Source organism: Platalea leucorodia (assembly GCF_965183815.1).
Source record: "Platalea leucorodia genome assembly, chromosome: 3".
NCBI classification, from domain to species: Eukaryota; Metazoa; Chordata; class Aves; order Pelecaniformes; family Threskiornithidae; genus Platalea; species Platalea leucorodia.
The window spans coordinates 1861316-1877817 of NC_138825.1; the positions used below are offsets into that span (position 1 = coordinate 1861316).

Consider the following 16502-nt stretch of genomic DNA (forward strand, 5'->3'; position numbering starts at 1 on the left):
AATTTCAGTGTACAAACTCCAGTTTATTTACTAAACTCCTAAACAAAGTCAGCCCTTGACTTATCACAGTCACAGAGCTGGGGTTTGCAAGCGGCTGTATGCTAGTAGTATTGTCATGGGGGTTTCCGCATAAAGGAAATTTCCTTCCCAGTGTTGCTTCAAGATAAGTTGGATTCTCTATTATCAACGCTGCTGTTCGAGCGGCTTCCGTTTTCCTGCTGCGCAGGTTTTGCATGTTGTGCATTTCTCTCTACCCTTGGGAAACAAATGTTTTCACAAGCTGTAGGACACTTGGAGCTCCACCCATATCCTCTAGTTTTAATTAATCTTCAAAATCTAAAACTGTGTTTTTGAAAGTATGAAGGACATTTGTCAAAGCAATCACGAGATTCATAAACAGCGCTTCAGGGCCCGTCGCTGATGTGAAATCCCTGGTGTCATCGCTCATGGATGCACCTGGCCCTTAGCCTGTAGGTTTTTACACAGCACTGCGCGTTAAAAGAGTCATAGTTGTGTGCTTAGCCAAATTCAGAGCTGTAAGTACCGCTTTTCTGCGTGTATGTTTCTTTCTCTGAAGCATATACATCGGTTTTATTTCTGTGCGTGTTTTAACCTGAAACCCCAGAGCAGAAAAACACAGTTTATCAGTTTAAAAGGGTTGGTAAAAGCGTTGCAAAAACCTGCAGTCGTTGTGAAACACGGTGTAGAAATAATGAGGAGAGGTTTTAACACGACCAGCCCCAGCCATGCAACTTTGAAAACGGGCTTGTTTTGCTTTCCCACGTTGTGGGAGCACAACAGGAGTTAAGCGATGCGGGGGTAAGAACGGCTGCGCCTTTTCCCTTCTGGTGTTTCTGTCGCTAATAGCGTCAGCGGGGAACTGGAGAGCTGCGCTCCGCCTGTGCCAAGTGCAGGATACAGGGTGGCCTGCCTGGGTGACCGGCCCATTAGGAGGCTGAAAGAGCCGCTGTGTCTCTCGGGTGGCATTTTTCTGAGATAAGTTGCTGGTTGTCCCCAAAAGCTGGCAGTGAGCAGGTGGGGGCCTGGCTCTGGAGCGGTGCCGCAGGTTTTTCCCACGGGGCTGGAGGCTGCGCCCGAGCAGCCGGGGATCTCGCTGCATTTGGCCGTTCTTGCTGTGAATCGGAGGAAAGGAGGGGAGATGGGAAGAAAATGAAAAGCTGTTGCAGTCTATAGCAGTGAAGTTGCTCAGACGCACGTGAAGAGCCGACAGTAGGCTCAGCAGGAGGAGTTAGCGCTGAAACCATCACAGCTGTGGTCTCGGTCGAGATTTTCGCCCTATTTTTATCTGGCGGGGTGAACAGGGAGGAGGACGGTGTTGCAGAGGATGGGTGGGGATCAGGTGAGGGGAGTGAAGACGAGAGCAAGCGTGGGGTGGGTGCGGAGCCAGAAAACCCAACCGAGCCCTTCAGCCTCTCGCTGTAAACAGGAAATCGAGGACCACAGAGAGCGAGACAGAGGAGACGGGAAGGCAGAAAGGGAGAGGCGGCAGCTCTCTTTGAACTAGACTAAAGAAAACACGCGTACTGGCACCAAGCTTCAGCTACCAGAGGGCCTCCAGCTAGGTGGGGAGAGCCTGTAGGCTGTGTTCCCGTCCTCTTCCTCACCGATAATTCAGGGAGCTTAAAGATGCTGAGGTAACGTGGAAGAAAAGGAGTCACTGGAACTTTCTCAGGGTTTTTTCCCCTGAATCCCCACTGCCTGAAGAATGCGTTTTCACATCCTCCTTTAGGGCCACCAGTCGTGCTGGGGTGGAGAAGCCTTTTTGGGAGAGTGACTCCTGGGCCGCGTCAGTGCCGTCCTCAGGAGGAGTCCGTCTTCCCCCTCCTGAAAGGGCTGCCCGGAGCCGCCTGATCTCTTGGCCTCCTTTGACTTGCTTTCAACAGCAGAAGATCCTAAGCTGGTATCAGTTAATGCAACGGCACCAAAGTTTTCACGACTTGGCACGTCACTGCGTTTCCCGTGTCACGTCTTTAATCTGTTCAACATTAGGCTCTGACCCTTCATCTTCTTTTACTAAAACCACATGGATGTTCTTTTCTCACCCGTTGCTTTTATCATGGTCCCACATTGGGAGGATGGTTGATAACCATAACTTTTGACCAAAGATTTTTTTAATGGATGGCTTCATGATGATATTTGATAGCTTTTTTGTTTTACATAATACTTTCTATATCCAACTCTGTTTTTAGGATCCTGTACATCCGTATTTCTCCTTGGAATGAACGTAACCACAGGGATCTCTGAATGTTGTGCTTCTGTATAGAGACTACAGTGATTGAATACACAAACTTGCTGAGCTGGTTTGGGGCTTGTTCAAGCTGGTGAAGGGAGATGTGGTAAATTCTGTTGGATTTTTCTTTAAAAAGCACAACTATTGCAAGGTTTTTCTTCTGTGACTCATTTCAAAAGAATACTTCAACTAAAAGCATGGATTACTAGACAAGCAGATATGCAGATGCAGCATTCCCAGGAACTTGCTATAAATGGTTCATAAAATATATATTTAAGGTTAGCAGACACTATATTTAAATCATTACTTGGACAGATGACTATTTCCACTAGTCAGATGCATTGGGTTTTTTCTTCTTTGGTCCAAGACTGAACAAGCTGTGTTGTTACGCCACTGGTACAAATTGCGACATGGTTAGGAGACACTGCAGCTTTCGACTGCAAAGGCAATTTTTAATTTTTCTACTATTGCCTTGCTGCGGCAAGGTTCGGGCTCTCTAAGGAACCGGCCGTTCTCCCGTTGGGACAAGGCTTATTAACGATGCCCAGCGGGGCCCCGCGCTGCTGAGGCCGTGATGTCCTGGCAGCAAAGGGCACGTGCGCGGCGGCGGGGCGCGGGGCGGAGGTTTGGGCAGCCGGGGGCACGCGCTGCCGCTTTGGAGAAGCTGCTCTTGGCTCCTCCGGGGCGCTGGAAAGCAAGCCGCGGTTGTTGCTGATTCCTGGTCGCTTCCTATATCGTAGCAATCCCCAGCTTCTTACAGAGTGAGGACAAACAAGAGTAACGCAAACTGTCGATCCATTGAAAGCATGTTGCTGTTTTATCACAAACCCCACCTTTTACATCTTTCCGAGCCCCGTTTTTTCATTTCACACCTTATAGGTAGGTAAAAGCTGTTACAAATGGGACAGTTTCAGTGCATGAGCTTTGGTCACATCCTGCCAAGAATAAATTCAGAAATACATGGGAGGAACTGAAATCTTAGGGTGGGGCTTATGTAGTTGGGCAAACCGCCACTGAAGTGCTGGTCTGCTCCCCTGCTCCTTGTCAGGTTCCTCCTCCTTACCGCCATTCTACTATACGATCTCTTTTCTTACTGTCTTTTTTTCTTGTTTTCCCAACTTTATATCTTCTTCAGCCTCAGCTTCTTTATCATTCCTTGTCACCAAGATCAGGCTTTTGCTGCTGTCCCCGAGGTTGCGCAGGTGTGGAGGCTGCAACTGGTTATGAACGTGCTGGGATCGTGCCCCCGCCACGCCGCGCTGCCAGGAGGGGGGCACGTCCTTCCTTTCGAAGGACAGCATCCACCGACACCCTGCGTAGTCAGATATAAACTCTGCGTTGGTCTGCACCGTCATTAACGTTTTCTGTTTCAAACAACGTGCTCGGAGTTTTCAGAGTTGGAGGTGTTACGTTTTGGGTTAGGATTTACCAGTCTTGCTGTCCTGTTTCTGAGCACGCCAACAACTTTAAAGAGACTGACGGGAGGCTTAGATGCTCAGCTGCGTGGAAGAGCAGACTGCTTTCATTCATATGTCTAATTATGGACTTGGGAGTCCAAGTTTGAGCACCTGTATTTTGACAAATTTGGTCTGTAGTAGTTCCCAGCTCAGTGAAACGACTTTTTGCTAACAAGGAAGGGCTTCATCCAAAGCCCTTGGCAAAAGAATTTAACCACAAAGATGTATAATGCTTTCTGTCTGAGAGTTCTCGGCTTGGCAGATAGCTGTTTAGGAGTTTCTGAATTAATGTGGACTGTAGCGAGCCTGTGCACTGAGAGAGCTCTTGCAGCCAGCGTTTTCGTGTATAAACAGTTGTGAAAGACTCTGCAAGGGGAAGGTGGAAAGAACCTATTTTTCTATGGCTTTAAATAAATGCACGTCTACTTCAAACATGCAGTTATGGAAAAGCTCATCTTGACGTTGTGTAAATACAGTTACAAATGTTGAATCCGCGAATAAATACTGTAATGAGAAGGGAAAAAAGTAAATGGGAAGCTTTGGTCTTTGCTCCCTTTCGTACCTATCTTAATCCCAAGTGACTTCAGGTATTTCAGGGGATCTGTTGTGGATCTGTGTATGTGTTTGAGAGCAGAACTTGGCCTGTTCTTCCAGTGGTGGAAGATAAGTCTTGATCAAATTACTGGAGAGTCTGATGAGTCCAAAGTGGCTTTGACGTTGTAGCTCTACAGCAGACCCTTCACACCTTGAGAAACCTGCTTATCTGAGCAGTTATTAAGTCTGCAATCTATACTTCACATTTATTCCATAGATAGTAACTCAGTAAAATTCCCACTGACATTAGAAAATGTTATAAAACAGGAAGAAAGGTGGATTTTCAGTGAAAAGTCCCAATTTCTTCAGTGATTCTGCTAAGAAGACAAGCCATACCTTTCCTTTAATATTAGACGTGTTGGAACATCACATTTTCTTGCAGGTGCATGAACTGTGATTTATTTTGAGTAACATTGTGTTGTTTTCCTAACAGATGAACGTGAGGCAGTTCAGAAGAAGACTTTCACAAAGTGGGTTAATTCCCACTTGGCACGCGTATCATGCAGAATTACGGATTTGTACACTGACCTTCGCGATGGAAGGATGCTCATCAAACTTCTGGAAGTTCTTTCAGGAGAGAGACTTGTAAGTGTTTATTAATATTCATTGTGGGGTTTTGGTTTTGGGTGTTTTTTTGGTGAATCCTTGGCTCAACTGAAGTACAGCAAAACTGAGTGCTGAGCGTTCAGCACTGCAAATCTCTTTCAACATATTAAAGAAAAAAAAAAAGTAGTCTATTGCTTCAGCTGGATCCAGACACCGTTAAAATATCTTCCTGTTGGTTTCAGTAGGAATCAAAGGAAGTCTCCTTCATAGGTTTCTTGCTGGTGGTGAGATGCTGAGTGCTTCCAGCGGCATACTCCATGCTCCTGAATCTGACGGGCACAGAGCACCAAGTGTTCTCCAGCCCCTCAGACCGCCTCGGTAACGGTGCGTTAGATGTGCTGAGGAACGTTCCCGGGCACCGTGGCCAGCTGGCCCGTGTCTGTGCTAGTAAACACAGCCACCGGGTGCAGGTGGCTGCGTGCAGGCTGCCTGCTGGCCCCAGGCCTGGAGCATCCCTTCTCCCTTCCCTGGAGCTCCTGGGGGGCTGCGGAGGAGAGCTGGCTGGAGAGGGCCAAGGCCGCCCTGGGAAGCGTCGCGGCGGTTGTAGCCGTGGTGTTAATAATTGCACCCCGCTGCTCAGCAATGCTCCTGGGTGTACCTGATTTTACTAGGATAGATAAGGCTTGGATTTTCTTTGGTTAGAGGAATATCTAAAATGAATTTAAATAAACGGGGCAAATTCTTTCTTTGGGTATGCTGAGAGAGCCCCCTTGATACCAGCACAAGGGAGTGGCGAGTAAGAAAATTCCTGGAGTGAAAAATGCTGCTGCGTGACAGGAAAACCGGGTGTCGGGAAACGGCTGGGTATCGGGTTTTCCTTCGGTTCCTTAAATGATGGCTGTGCTCTTAACCACCTAATTTAAAGCAATCTTTTCAAAGAAATACGGGTCTTTAGCTAAGACCTAAGGCTACATGAGGATGCAACTGTGTAATCGCTTGTCATCAAGCACTCCTATTAATGGAAGCTCCATGGCTTAAGACTCTGGTTAATGAATTGAACATATGGCCCACAGTGTAGTGGCTGTACAGCAAGGCAGGAGAGGGAGCTTTCTAAAGGCATCTGTGAGGGTAAGGAAACTCTGACGTGCGTAGAAGTACCCTGTGTGGATGGAGGTAACTGATCTCAATGTTTGTCAACTACAGTTTGCTCAAAACACGTTGCTCTCTATGCCAAATCATTTACTTCAGTGAGGTGTTAGGTTTGACATGTTCACTGCAGGTAGCAGATGTTATTCATACGGGAATAACCGAGACCAACGTGCCCCATTATTTCAGGAGTCAGACAGCAACTGTGCCACCCCTGTTTAAATCTTCGTATCTGCCTGCCAAGATTTAACTTCCAGTGTCAGATAGCAGTGGTGAAGCTCAGACCAGTCGTGTGACTCTTGCTGCGTGATTCATTTACATTTTTCACCCCACCTTTGGAAAAATGCAGCCAGAGGTTACCCAGCTGCTCGGGTGGGGAGGGTGCAGGAGCCACCCGGTGAGAACGCTGGATCCGCACTTGCATCATCGTTTGCGTGTCGCGTTGGCAGCTGCCTGCACCACCACAAATTCTTTTTGTAGCTTCGTTATCTCAGGATGGAGGACAGCAGTCTCTGTTTGCACAGTACATTCCACCACACCTTCCTCTGCAAACAAGAATACAGATAACGCAATGCACTAAACCTTGAGACAATTACACACACCAAAAATATTCCAGGAGGATCGGCACGTAGCATCCACTTGCTGAAGTTCTCCAGCCTTTTGGAATTTATTTTAGCTGGCATTGGTTAGGTTCTGACATCTCCGTGACCCCCAAGCAGAAATCTAAAGGCAGTATGTTTTGCAGAAAGCTTAAAATCAAGACAAGAGACATCAAATGGTAAGAAAGCAATAAACAAAGGCAGAAACTAGCCTAGATAATTATTTTAACATGTGTGTTTACTGAAGCAGTAGAACAAACAGGAATTGTTTTCTCACTTTCGAAACTGGGATTCAGATTCTGGAGCTGGAGCCGTATGCCCCTGGAGCAGAGTCTGGGATTTAGGATACTAATCAGGGAAGCAGGGCTGCTCTTTGCCCTCTCCGAGATCTCCAGCCTCATTTGCACAAACCCTGCCTTTTTCAAAAGCTGTTGTGGTTTTTGATGATGAAAACCCAGAGTCCTTGTGTTGGAGAAACTCAAAACGAGAGTGTCCAGTAAGGGCAAGATCTACATCTTCCTGTCGTTGCTCAGCTTGATTCCCAGTTTTAGTGTTTAGTCCAGACCTTACTACATAAGGTCCTCTGTACGGCACAGTATTTGGAAAGAAAGCGATAGCATGCAATAGTCTCACTGAACAAAGCGAAAAAGAACCCAGCCAGTATGAAAAGACAGTTGTAATTTTGTTTGCATGCACTGTTAACCAGCCTCTCGCAAACAGCAAAATAAAGCTTAGAATTGTTTTCAGCATAAAATTGAGCATTTAGCTCAGTTTCTTCCATAACTATATAAAGGATTAGTAAATTCCTTACAATTCCTAGATGCTCAAAGGTCAAACTGTTTAAGCAGATTCTCTGTAGTGAGTTCTGTCACGTTTTCTGTTGGAAAAGGGAAGATTTTTGATGTAAAACATTTTCCTAATAACATGCGTGTGAAGACTCTGGTTTAGGTCAGCACAATAAACGACGCATTCAGCGTGCCTGCTTTCCTCCTGGTGAAGTTCTGGACCTGCCTTGGCCCAGCGAAGGTCAAAGCCGCGTCTGGCTGCGTCTCGGCTCGAGGCTGTGCAGGAGTGTGGCAAGCGCGGCCCCACCTCGTGCAAACCGGACCCGGGCGCCTCTTCCTCTTGTCGCTGCAGAAGGGTAGCTTGAGCCGTGTGGCCTGCCCGCGCGGAGGGACGGAACGATCGACCCTTCCGTCGTCTTGCGGTGCCCGACGTTTCTTTGGCCGGGCGGCACTGTCATTCTTGTCCATGCAGAAGCGTGAAGCGCCTTCTCGGACCGTTAATAAGTCATAGTTCGAACAGCCCTAGGTGACGCTGTTAGTAAGCTGTTACAGCCCCAACAGGGGATTTCTGAGCTGGAAAGCACACCTCGTCCTGGAGCACTAGGAAGATATGTCAGCCTGCTCCCGAGAACACTCGCCTGCAGTGTCCTGTTCAGGTTTACTGTGCGTGCTCTGCTGCTTCGCGTGCAGTCGTTGCGTTCGTGGGAGAAAAAAATCCTCCCAGTAACCCGAAGGTTAGGTATACTGGGTTCTTAACTGGAGAGTGTGTCATCGTACAGCGTGCGGGTGGGAGCAGGTGGTCTCAGACTAAAGAAAGCATCTAATGTGAGTGCTGTGAGCTCTGTCACCTTGGTGCTGGAGCTTCTGAGAGCGGAAAAAGAGCTTTAAAAACCATTTTCTGCTCAATAACTTGAGGCATTAGAGGCAGCGCAGTTACTGCTTAGGTAAGTGAGAAGGGCTGCGTTAAGGCGGGGGGACAGGGTCAGGTCTGCCGCTGCAGCTTAGCAATCGTTCCTGCGTTTTGGGACCATCGTCGTAACAGCGAGCACACCCTGTAGGAGCGGATCTGGGGCGCTCAGGCGTGGCAGCGGGCCGGAGCGAGCCGTGGGGCCGGCAGCTGCCTTCCGCCTCCGCCTTCCCCCGCCGCTGGGCGCTCCGCTCCCGCCCTGGGAACAGCCTTCCTACCTGTATTTTGCAAGATTAAGTTAAACCTTTGGTCCAGCTTACCACACTCCTGGGTGACTGATGATACCAGCAAAAGGATAGATCTCGGATTGTCCCCGCTGATAGCGAGGGGTCTCCGACGGGTTTCATCCGACCATGTCACCTCACTCTGGCTCACCACTTCACCCCATACCAGCAGCATTTGGGGTGTACGGTGCGTGCCTAGGGCGTAGGTGTAATTTGTGCCTCGTCGGAGGGACTTGTGTACCCAAAAGCAGTGGCAGGTTTCTGGAAATTTTCGCCCTTGCTGGGAGTTGTGGGTTGACTTTCTCTGCATCGTTACCCGGCCGCTGGAGGAGAACCGTGCTAACAGAAAGCTGAAGTGAAACTAATGGCCTCGGGCGTTTACGTGTCCTGAAGGGCATCTTTCTAGCAAACGTTTCATCTTTATGACACGCTGTTTGACAGACTGCTGTTTCTAGGGACCGTAATATGGTTCCGGCTGAAACTCTTCCCCTTGAATGCCGTCTGAGGCGAGGATTTTGCCTGAGCTATTTCCATGGCCAGTTAATTACGTTCGCTGCAGAAAACAAGGAAATTATGTCAATGAGTAGTTTGGCTGAGTACCTTTGGTGACATCTCGGTGAGCACTGAACAGGCTATTCAGCTGTAATCCTTATCTGCACAACGAAGTTCCTTTAATTTTATTCGGTTTTACAGCAGGCTTCTACATGCTGGTAATATATTGATGGCTTTTTTCATTTGCACTGGGCCTTCATAAAATTGTGTTACATTGGTGTGGCTGAAAATTTTTATTTTCTTTTCTTATGAAGAAATTGTTTGGAATAAATCTCTTCTGTTGTTTTCATACCGTTTATCCTACTTCAACTGACCAAAACCAAGCAATGACATTTCTTTCTCGAGGACTTTTACTGCATAGCTTACGGTCCAAATCTGAGCTGCCTTTTTGGAGAGCCTGTATCTGTATTGACAGATATTCTCTGGAGCATTCATTACCAGTTCCCTCTGTTGAGTGTCTGTGCCGGTTAGCAGTTTGTTTCATATCTTTAGCTTTGCAGAATCTTCTTTTTAAGTGTTGGAGGCCTTTTGCTGGAGGAAAAAAGCATCTTGGGAAAATGTAACAGCTGTGGCATTAACCTAACAAAATAATTTTGTCTTCTAGCTAGTGAATGAATTATACTAGATGGAGAAAATGAAGGAAGTAAGCAGGCAATGTACTTTGAAGGGAAAACGAAATTGGCGCCCAGTGTGGGCAGCTCAGGTCTGGGATGTTGGCATTTCCACCACGGGTTTGACACGTGCTACCATTAGCCTTGCGTAAATGTAAGGTGCAAGGAGCGGTTTTGTCCACTGAATTTGAAGAACAAATGCATACGGTGTTGCTGGCTGGGAGTGGACAACGTGGTGACTCACCTGCCTGGACTCAAGAGTTAACAAGCACTTTTTTTCCCTTCCGTCTGCAGTAATACATGTTTTTTTTCTCCCTTTTACCTTCTAGCCTAAACCAACTAAGGGAAGGATGCGCATCCATTGCCTGGAGAATGTTGATAAAGCCCTCCAGTTCCTGAAAGAGCAGAGAGTGCACCTAGAAAACATGGGATCTCACGATATTGTGGATGGGAATCACAGGCTGACACTTGGCCTTATTTGGACTATTATCCTGAGATTCCAGGTAAAGATGTATACATACACAGATATACACACATTTGAGTTTTCCAGACTTGTCTGGAATATACTTCGTTGTGCTTTTTAAGAGTGGCGTGCTCCAGGCCCTCCGAGATGATGGGAATGAAAAGTGCTTAGCGTCGGGCAGGACATGGTCCAGAGCTAAGGGGAGAGGATAAATTAGTCTTCACGTGGCTGCTGATCTGTAGTGGCAGCCAATGGGAGTTTCCTGTGTGGAGAGTCATACAGTTTTATTTTTAAATGACTAATAACAATAAAGCTCCAGTCATAGACCTATACGCTCTTGTAGACCTGGGAGGGAGTGCTGCCCTCAGCTGCCCTTCATCTCTGCGGTGATTATTGCGAACCTGGCTGACTTGGCGCTGAAGCAGATTAAGGGTGCCCAGAGGAATTGTTTTAGTGTCCCCAGCTAAAGGCTGAGGTTTCTTGTTTTCCAGCAAGCTGCACATTGGTCTTTGCCTTCAGTTACAAAAGGCTGGAAAGTAATAAATATTTAATAATTTTAACATTCTCTTAATTTTGGTGTTGCTCAGTGTTTTCCTAATATGAAGGTGTCTGCCTAACTTTCAGTGACACGGTGGAACTTGCTGAAGCTACAATACTCTTTTTAAAAAGCAGTGAACTCTATCCACAAAATCACATATATTTGTCTATATGAAGTAAAAAGTGTTTCCCTTTTTTTCCCCCCCCTCCTTTTTTTTTTCCCCCCTTTTTCCTCTTTTTAAAAACTGGATAACAGCCTAGAATCTGGAATATATAGTTGTGATGCTGCTAAGGGCAAACGCTATTTCCTCCAAGCCTGAAGTTCCAAAATTGTTTGCTCCTGTGAAACTCGGGGTTAGCTTTTGCCTGTGGATCCCCTCATGGGATCCTGTACCTGCTGCACCCCCGAGCCCCATGTGCTCAGCATCCCGCAGGAGACACCTCGTCGGGTGAAACCGTAATGCTGTATAGGGCAGGGTTTGCCCTATATCAATTTTCTCGTGAAGTTTAAACTGTTTTGTCAATGGACTAAACAAAGAGTAATCCTCCAGTAAAATAAGGGCAGATGAAGCTTTCTTTTGACATGAATGCTCTTAAATGGGGAAAAGCATTCACCTACTTCCACCCCGCCTGCCCTCGTAGCTTTCCATTGTTGCTTATATTCTGATACAATTCCTTTCATCTCTTCAAAAAGGAAACCAATGTTTTTTCTCAGAGAAATATTTAAATCTATGTTAATTTTAGATCCAAGATATCAGTGTTGAAACTGAGGACAACAAGGAGAAGAAATCTGCTAAAGATGCTTTGCTTTTGTGGTGCCAGATGAAGACAGCTGGGTGAGTGTGGATTAAGTGATTATCTAAAGCTCTGACAGCATTTTGAGTTTTCATTGAAATAATTTTAAATGGGCAAACACGTATCTCTCCTTAAGTGGATTCAACCAGGAGAAGTGAATTGATGTTTACAAGTCGGAAAATTCTGAATTTATTATATTAATGCTGTGTGATAAACATACCAATCTGGTAATCCATGAATATATAGTAATATGCTGACTCTTTTTCACCCTATTCTGAAGAAATAACGATGCTTCAGATGTTTGCCGCCAACTTTTCCCTCTTTCCATGTATATGGAAATATTTCCAAAATGTCTTGCTCTGACAGTAACCTTCTTGCGTAATTAAATATCCATTTGTAGAGATGCAGTATGTTTCCCTTGTGAAACTTGGATGTCCCTGTGATGACTTGGGGCACTTCAGCATTACTCTAGTGGTACTTCATCTTCTCCTTCCAAGAACTCTTATGAAAGTGTTTTGTGAGCAGCCTGAAGTTTTTGGAGACTTGCAAAATACCCAGATCGCCAAACAAATTAATTTTGCATCTGTGTACCCCTGGGGCACAAAGGTGGCTATCGTATGTGCTTTGTTTCGAAGTCCGGCAGTGACTAGGGTCAGGCCTTGGAGATGCCCTGGGACCGCAGACAACTTCAAGGAAAACTTGACGTATCGCTGCTCCTGTGGCACCTGCAGCCATCAGGTTTTACTCCCCTCTGTTCCTCCAGCTGTTACTGCTCTGCTCTTGAACTTGATATTTTGAGTACCTGAAAATGATTCTTTGCCAGCAGCTAAATCAGGAGCAGGCCTTAGACTTGTAGGGATTTGAAACCTCACAGGCTGCAGGTTGGGCAGCGCGTTATAAAACTGTAGCTTCAAGTGATTACTTCGAAGTTCATTTAGAGCCTTTCTCTGGAATGCATATCGAATGTGTGGGGTTTACAAGAGTAAATGAGGTGGGCTTACCTCTAGGGTCAGCCTCTGATGAGAGTACAGTCATGATGATAGATTGTCCATCGCGGGATGGCAATATCCCACCCTTAGGTTTACAATACGTGTGTCACTCCTGCAGCCAGCCTTTAGTGACAGCGTGCAGAGGTGCAGCAGGGATGCTATACTGATGGCGCTCTCTTTGGTTTTTGTTCTGTCAGTTACCCCAATGTCAACATTCACAACTTTACAACAAGCTGGAGGGACGGGATGGCTTTCAACGCACTAATACATAAGCACAGGTACGTGTGGGTAAACGTCTTTATGGATTTTGAAAGCTTGGACTGTTGCGGCGTGCACTGGGTTTTGCAGTTACCTTGCAGCTTGAGTTTAAAATCTGTGGAGAAGAGAAAGTTGAAGAATTGCTGAGAGTTTTACAGCCACTTGCCTTGTTTTAGAGCTTTACAGCTCTTGCGGTCCCTGTGAGCTCATCTGGGCAACAGTTTCTCACATCCCAAGTCAAAACAGGTTGTGTTTGGTTTCAAGAGAATAAATTATACACGCGATTGTTTTGGTTTGTGACTGACCAGGTTGGAAGAAAAGTTTTTGTACCTTGTTTAGTAACCACTGATCGGGTCTGGTCGCCTAGAATTGGGGGGCGGGAGGGGACACGACACACAACAGCCTGGAGGGGAAGGAAATCCCTCCGCAGGGCTGGCAGAATCTGGTGCTAGACTTTGACATGGCTGGGGATGCCGCTCATTGGCACGCTCAGGGGAAGTTACTGGGACGGCTTGCACACTTAGACGGGCAGGAGGAGAGACTGTGTGACCACAAATGTGTTCCTTTCGTTTCCAGGTCACCTTTATCCCTGGTAAACTAGCCTCCGTTTTTTGCCGCGGGCTAGGTTCTGCCATGGCACGTGCTAGGCGTTACTTCGTTTCTTTAATACTACCACTGAACCGCACAGGGCTACTGGGCGAGCGAAACCTTGGCAGCATGAGGGGCCAGGTTTTCTGAGGATTGCAGATTTTAGTTCATTTGTTCATTTGAGGGTGGCTGCACTGTGCTTTGGGAAATCTAAAGAATTTTCCATCCTGTCTAGGCCTGATCTGATTGATTTTGACAAGCTGAAGAAATCAAATGCACACTACAATCTGCAGAATGCTTTTAACCTCGCAGAGCAACACCTTGGTCTTACTAAGCTCCTGGACCCCGAGGGTAAGAATTCCTGCAGTTTCAGCACTTCACGGCGGGCTCTTTCGGGCTCTTTTCTCCCACCGCTCCTTATAGCAGGGCACAGCTTTGTGATAGCTTTTTGTGTTAAAGAGAAGCTGGATGCTGCTGACTCATCTGGTGATACAGCCAGAGAGGGAAGGGGAGAATGCAAGATGTCTCCTGCAGAGGACTGAGCAGCGGTAGCGCAGGAGCCCTTAATCCTGTGTTTATTTTCCCCCACCTGACAAGATCAGGGGACTGGCCATGTATACATAACATCATTCCAGTTAGAGGCATCCTTCTGATCTGCTCTGAGAAACACTTTCTGTGAGCTGGAAGATGAACAGCGTGGATGTCAGCAAATAGTTAGGTGCTTTCGCAGACTGTCACTGAATTTTAGCCTGTGCTTTCACGAGAGCGTGCGTGCTCATGCGTATTGGAAGGCGTGCTCGCAATGCTAGGACAAGAAACTTTCTTGTCACAGGGCAAAGAGAGGCTATGTGTTTGGGCGAGTTTCTTCTTGCTTATTTTCCAGTGCCTCAGAATTGCTGCAGGAAAGGAAATAACTTGTTTTCCATCTGTAGCTCTCAGAAGATTTGCCTGGACAGACATACAATTAGGTTTGAATTCCTCTCTCCGAATACTGATAGAGCATCGAAGTTCTCAACTGACAGTAGTTCTGTCAGCTCACACAGACACTAGAGAAGTTATTTGGCTGTGCACAAGGTGTGGCAAAGTCTGAAGCCTGATTCTTAAGATTCAAAGGCCCCTAGCCCACAGACACGAGCTTTAACCGCAGTCCGCGCTAAGATGAAGAGATAAAGGAGCGCTACTTAGTGACAGAGTCCAAACTGTGCAACACCGAGTAATCCAGAACCAGTCCAAAGCTGCTGAATTTATTTCTGATTAGGATGTAAATCTTAGGAGCTGAACTGCCACTGAACCCATCTCTCTGACTCTTAAATGCAGCCTCGTTGCATTACTAGCTTTGTTGTTTTAACCCGTGCACCCTTAGTACGCTAAGACAACTCTTGTTTGGTTTGCAGATATCAGTGTTGATCATCCTGATGAAAAGTCAATCATCACCTATGTGGTGACATATTACCACTACTTCTCCAAGATGAAAGCTTTAGCTGTTGAAGGAAAACGTATTGGAAAGGTTTGCGAGTTCAAATTATAAATTGTTATAAAGCAGTTGAAATCTTTCTGGTTTGTTTTGGTGGTTTTTTTTTTTTTGGGGGGGTGTTAGTTTTTTGAGTCCACTGTATGGTAGTTTTTAGTTTTGCTTTTGAATGTGTTTTGGATGTTAAATATTCCCATGTGACTGTGAGGAGTAGTTAATTTCCAGCTGCCTCGTATAAGAAAACATTTGGCTGGTGTTTTATTTTTGCTTCTTAATTCTGCACCCGTGCTGCTTTGCCTTTCTCATTAACTGCTCCTCACCCTCTGGGTTGTCTGTCTCTTCTGGGGCCCAGAAAAGTCCGTCATTTAAAAAATGTGCGGTCATTCTCTGCCCTTTGGCCAGGTTGCCCCCATCTTCACAGCTGGCAGACTGAACGTGAATCCCTTTGTGAGCCTCGGCGCTGCCCCTCTATTGCCGTGGGATCATGGGAATTCGCTGCTGAAAAATGCAGAGCCCTCATTCCTCAGAGCTCCCCGCCCCTGCGGCGCTCAGGAGCGAGTGCTCTGATTCATAAGTCAAGTCTCTCAACAGTGGCTTTTATGTAGCTTGTTGGGTTAAAATGACAGAAGAGCACTGCCCTCGTTATTGGTGTTATGTTGTGCTGCTTGTTGCAGGTGCTTGACAACGCCATTGAAACGGAGAAAATGATTGAAAAATACGAATCGCTGGCTTCTGACCTTCTGGAGTGGATTGAGCAAACCATTATCATCCTCAACAATCGCAAATTTGCCAACTCGCTAGTTGGTGTGCAGCAGCAGCTACAGGCATTCAACACTTACCGCACAGTGGAGAAACCACCCAAGTAATTTTACTCTTGGCTTAAAACAACAGTGGTCTTGTTTTGTTTTAGTCGGTCGTTGATTTTTTTTTTAAAAACAAACACATCCAAGTAATTTTAATCTTGGCTTAAGAATTTATTTTTCTGAACAAACCCAGATATCGTATTTCTAGTTGGCGCTCGTCATGGTTACTCGGGGCCTGTTTGCTTTATGCTATTCAACGTTCTGATAGTAACAACAACAACAAGTGTCACCTGCGGGACCTCGGAGGCCTGGAAGCCGCCGCTTTGCTGAGCTGCCTGCCTTGTAATAGGAGTGGTAGCAGCATACCGTGTTAGTATAGTAGTATCGCCAGTCAGGATTGCTAGCAGTGTACAATGCCAATACACCGCTATTAAAAGAATCTTGCTGCTTATCCAAAATCAAGAGGAAGTGTGCCTGGCTTTGTAAAACATAGCTATGCTTACTGAAACCGATATAACCCCGACTGTGCAACTTATTTCTGGAAAGTTTCTTTTAGCATTATGATATTGGATCTGTTTATTATTTTTGTCTAATATAAGTTCTAATGGATAATAATCACGATCCAAAACATTACCGAATATCCAGACATCTTCTAAAATGGCAGTCTATTCCCTAGTACCTATACAGTTTGTTTATTTCCCAGGCATACAACTTAGGGGAAGCAGTGGGAAGAGTTTATTGACTGCAGCGAGCTTTAAATAAAACTTCCACTTCTTGAGTTGATAGAGTAAACCGGGGCAGTGCACGTAGTAGAATAAAAAAATATGCAGTCTTCTGTCCCCTGAGGGGGTTTAAATCTAAACACA

The 16502-nt window shown here is 46.2% G+C and overlaps 1 protein-coding gene across 4 annotated transcripts in view; it reads left to right on the top strand.

Moving 5' to 3' along the window:
- Positions 1-16502, top strand: part of SPTBN1 (spectrin beta, non-erythrocytic 1) — a 135228-nt gene that overhangs the window by 75767 nt on the left and 42959 nt on the right. For all 4 annotated transcript variants that reach the window (XM_082305707.1, XM_082305708.1, XM_082305709.1 and 1 more), the window contains 7 exons: positions 4736-4887; positions 10062-10235; positions 11477-11568; positions 12714-12794; positions 13598-13713; positions 14757-14869; positions 15508-15695. In XM_082305707.1, the coding sequence (XP_082161833.1) occupies positions 4736-4887; positions 10062-10235; positions 11477-11568; positions 12714-12794; positions 13598-13713; positions 14757-14869; positions 15508-15695 (916 nt within the window). The remainder of the gene's footprint in view (positions 1-4735; positions 4888-10061; positions 10236-11476; positions 11569-12713; positions 12795-13597; positions 13714-14756; positions 14870-15507; positions 15696-16502) is intronic.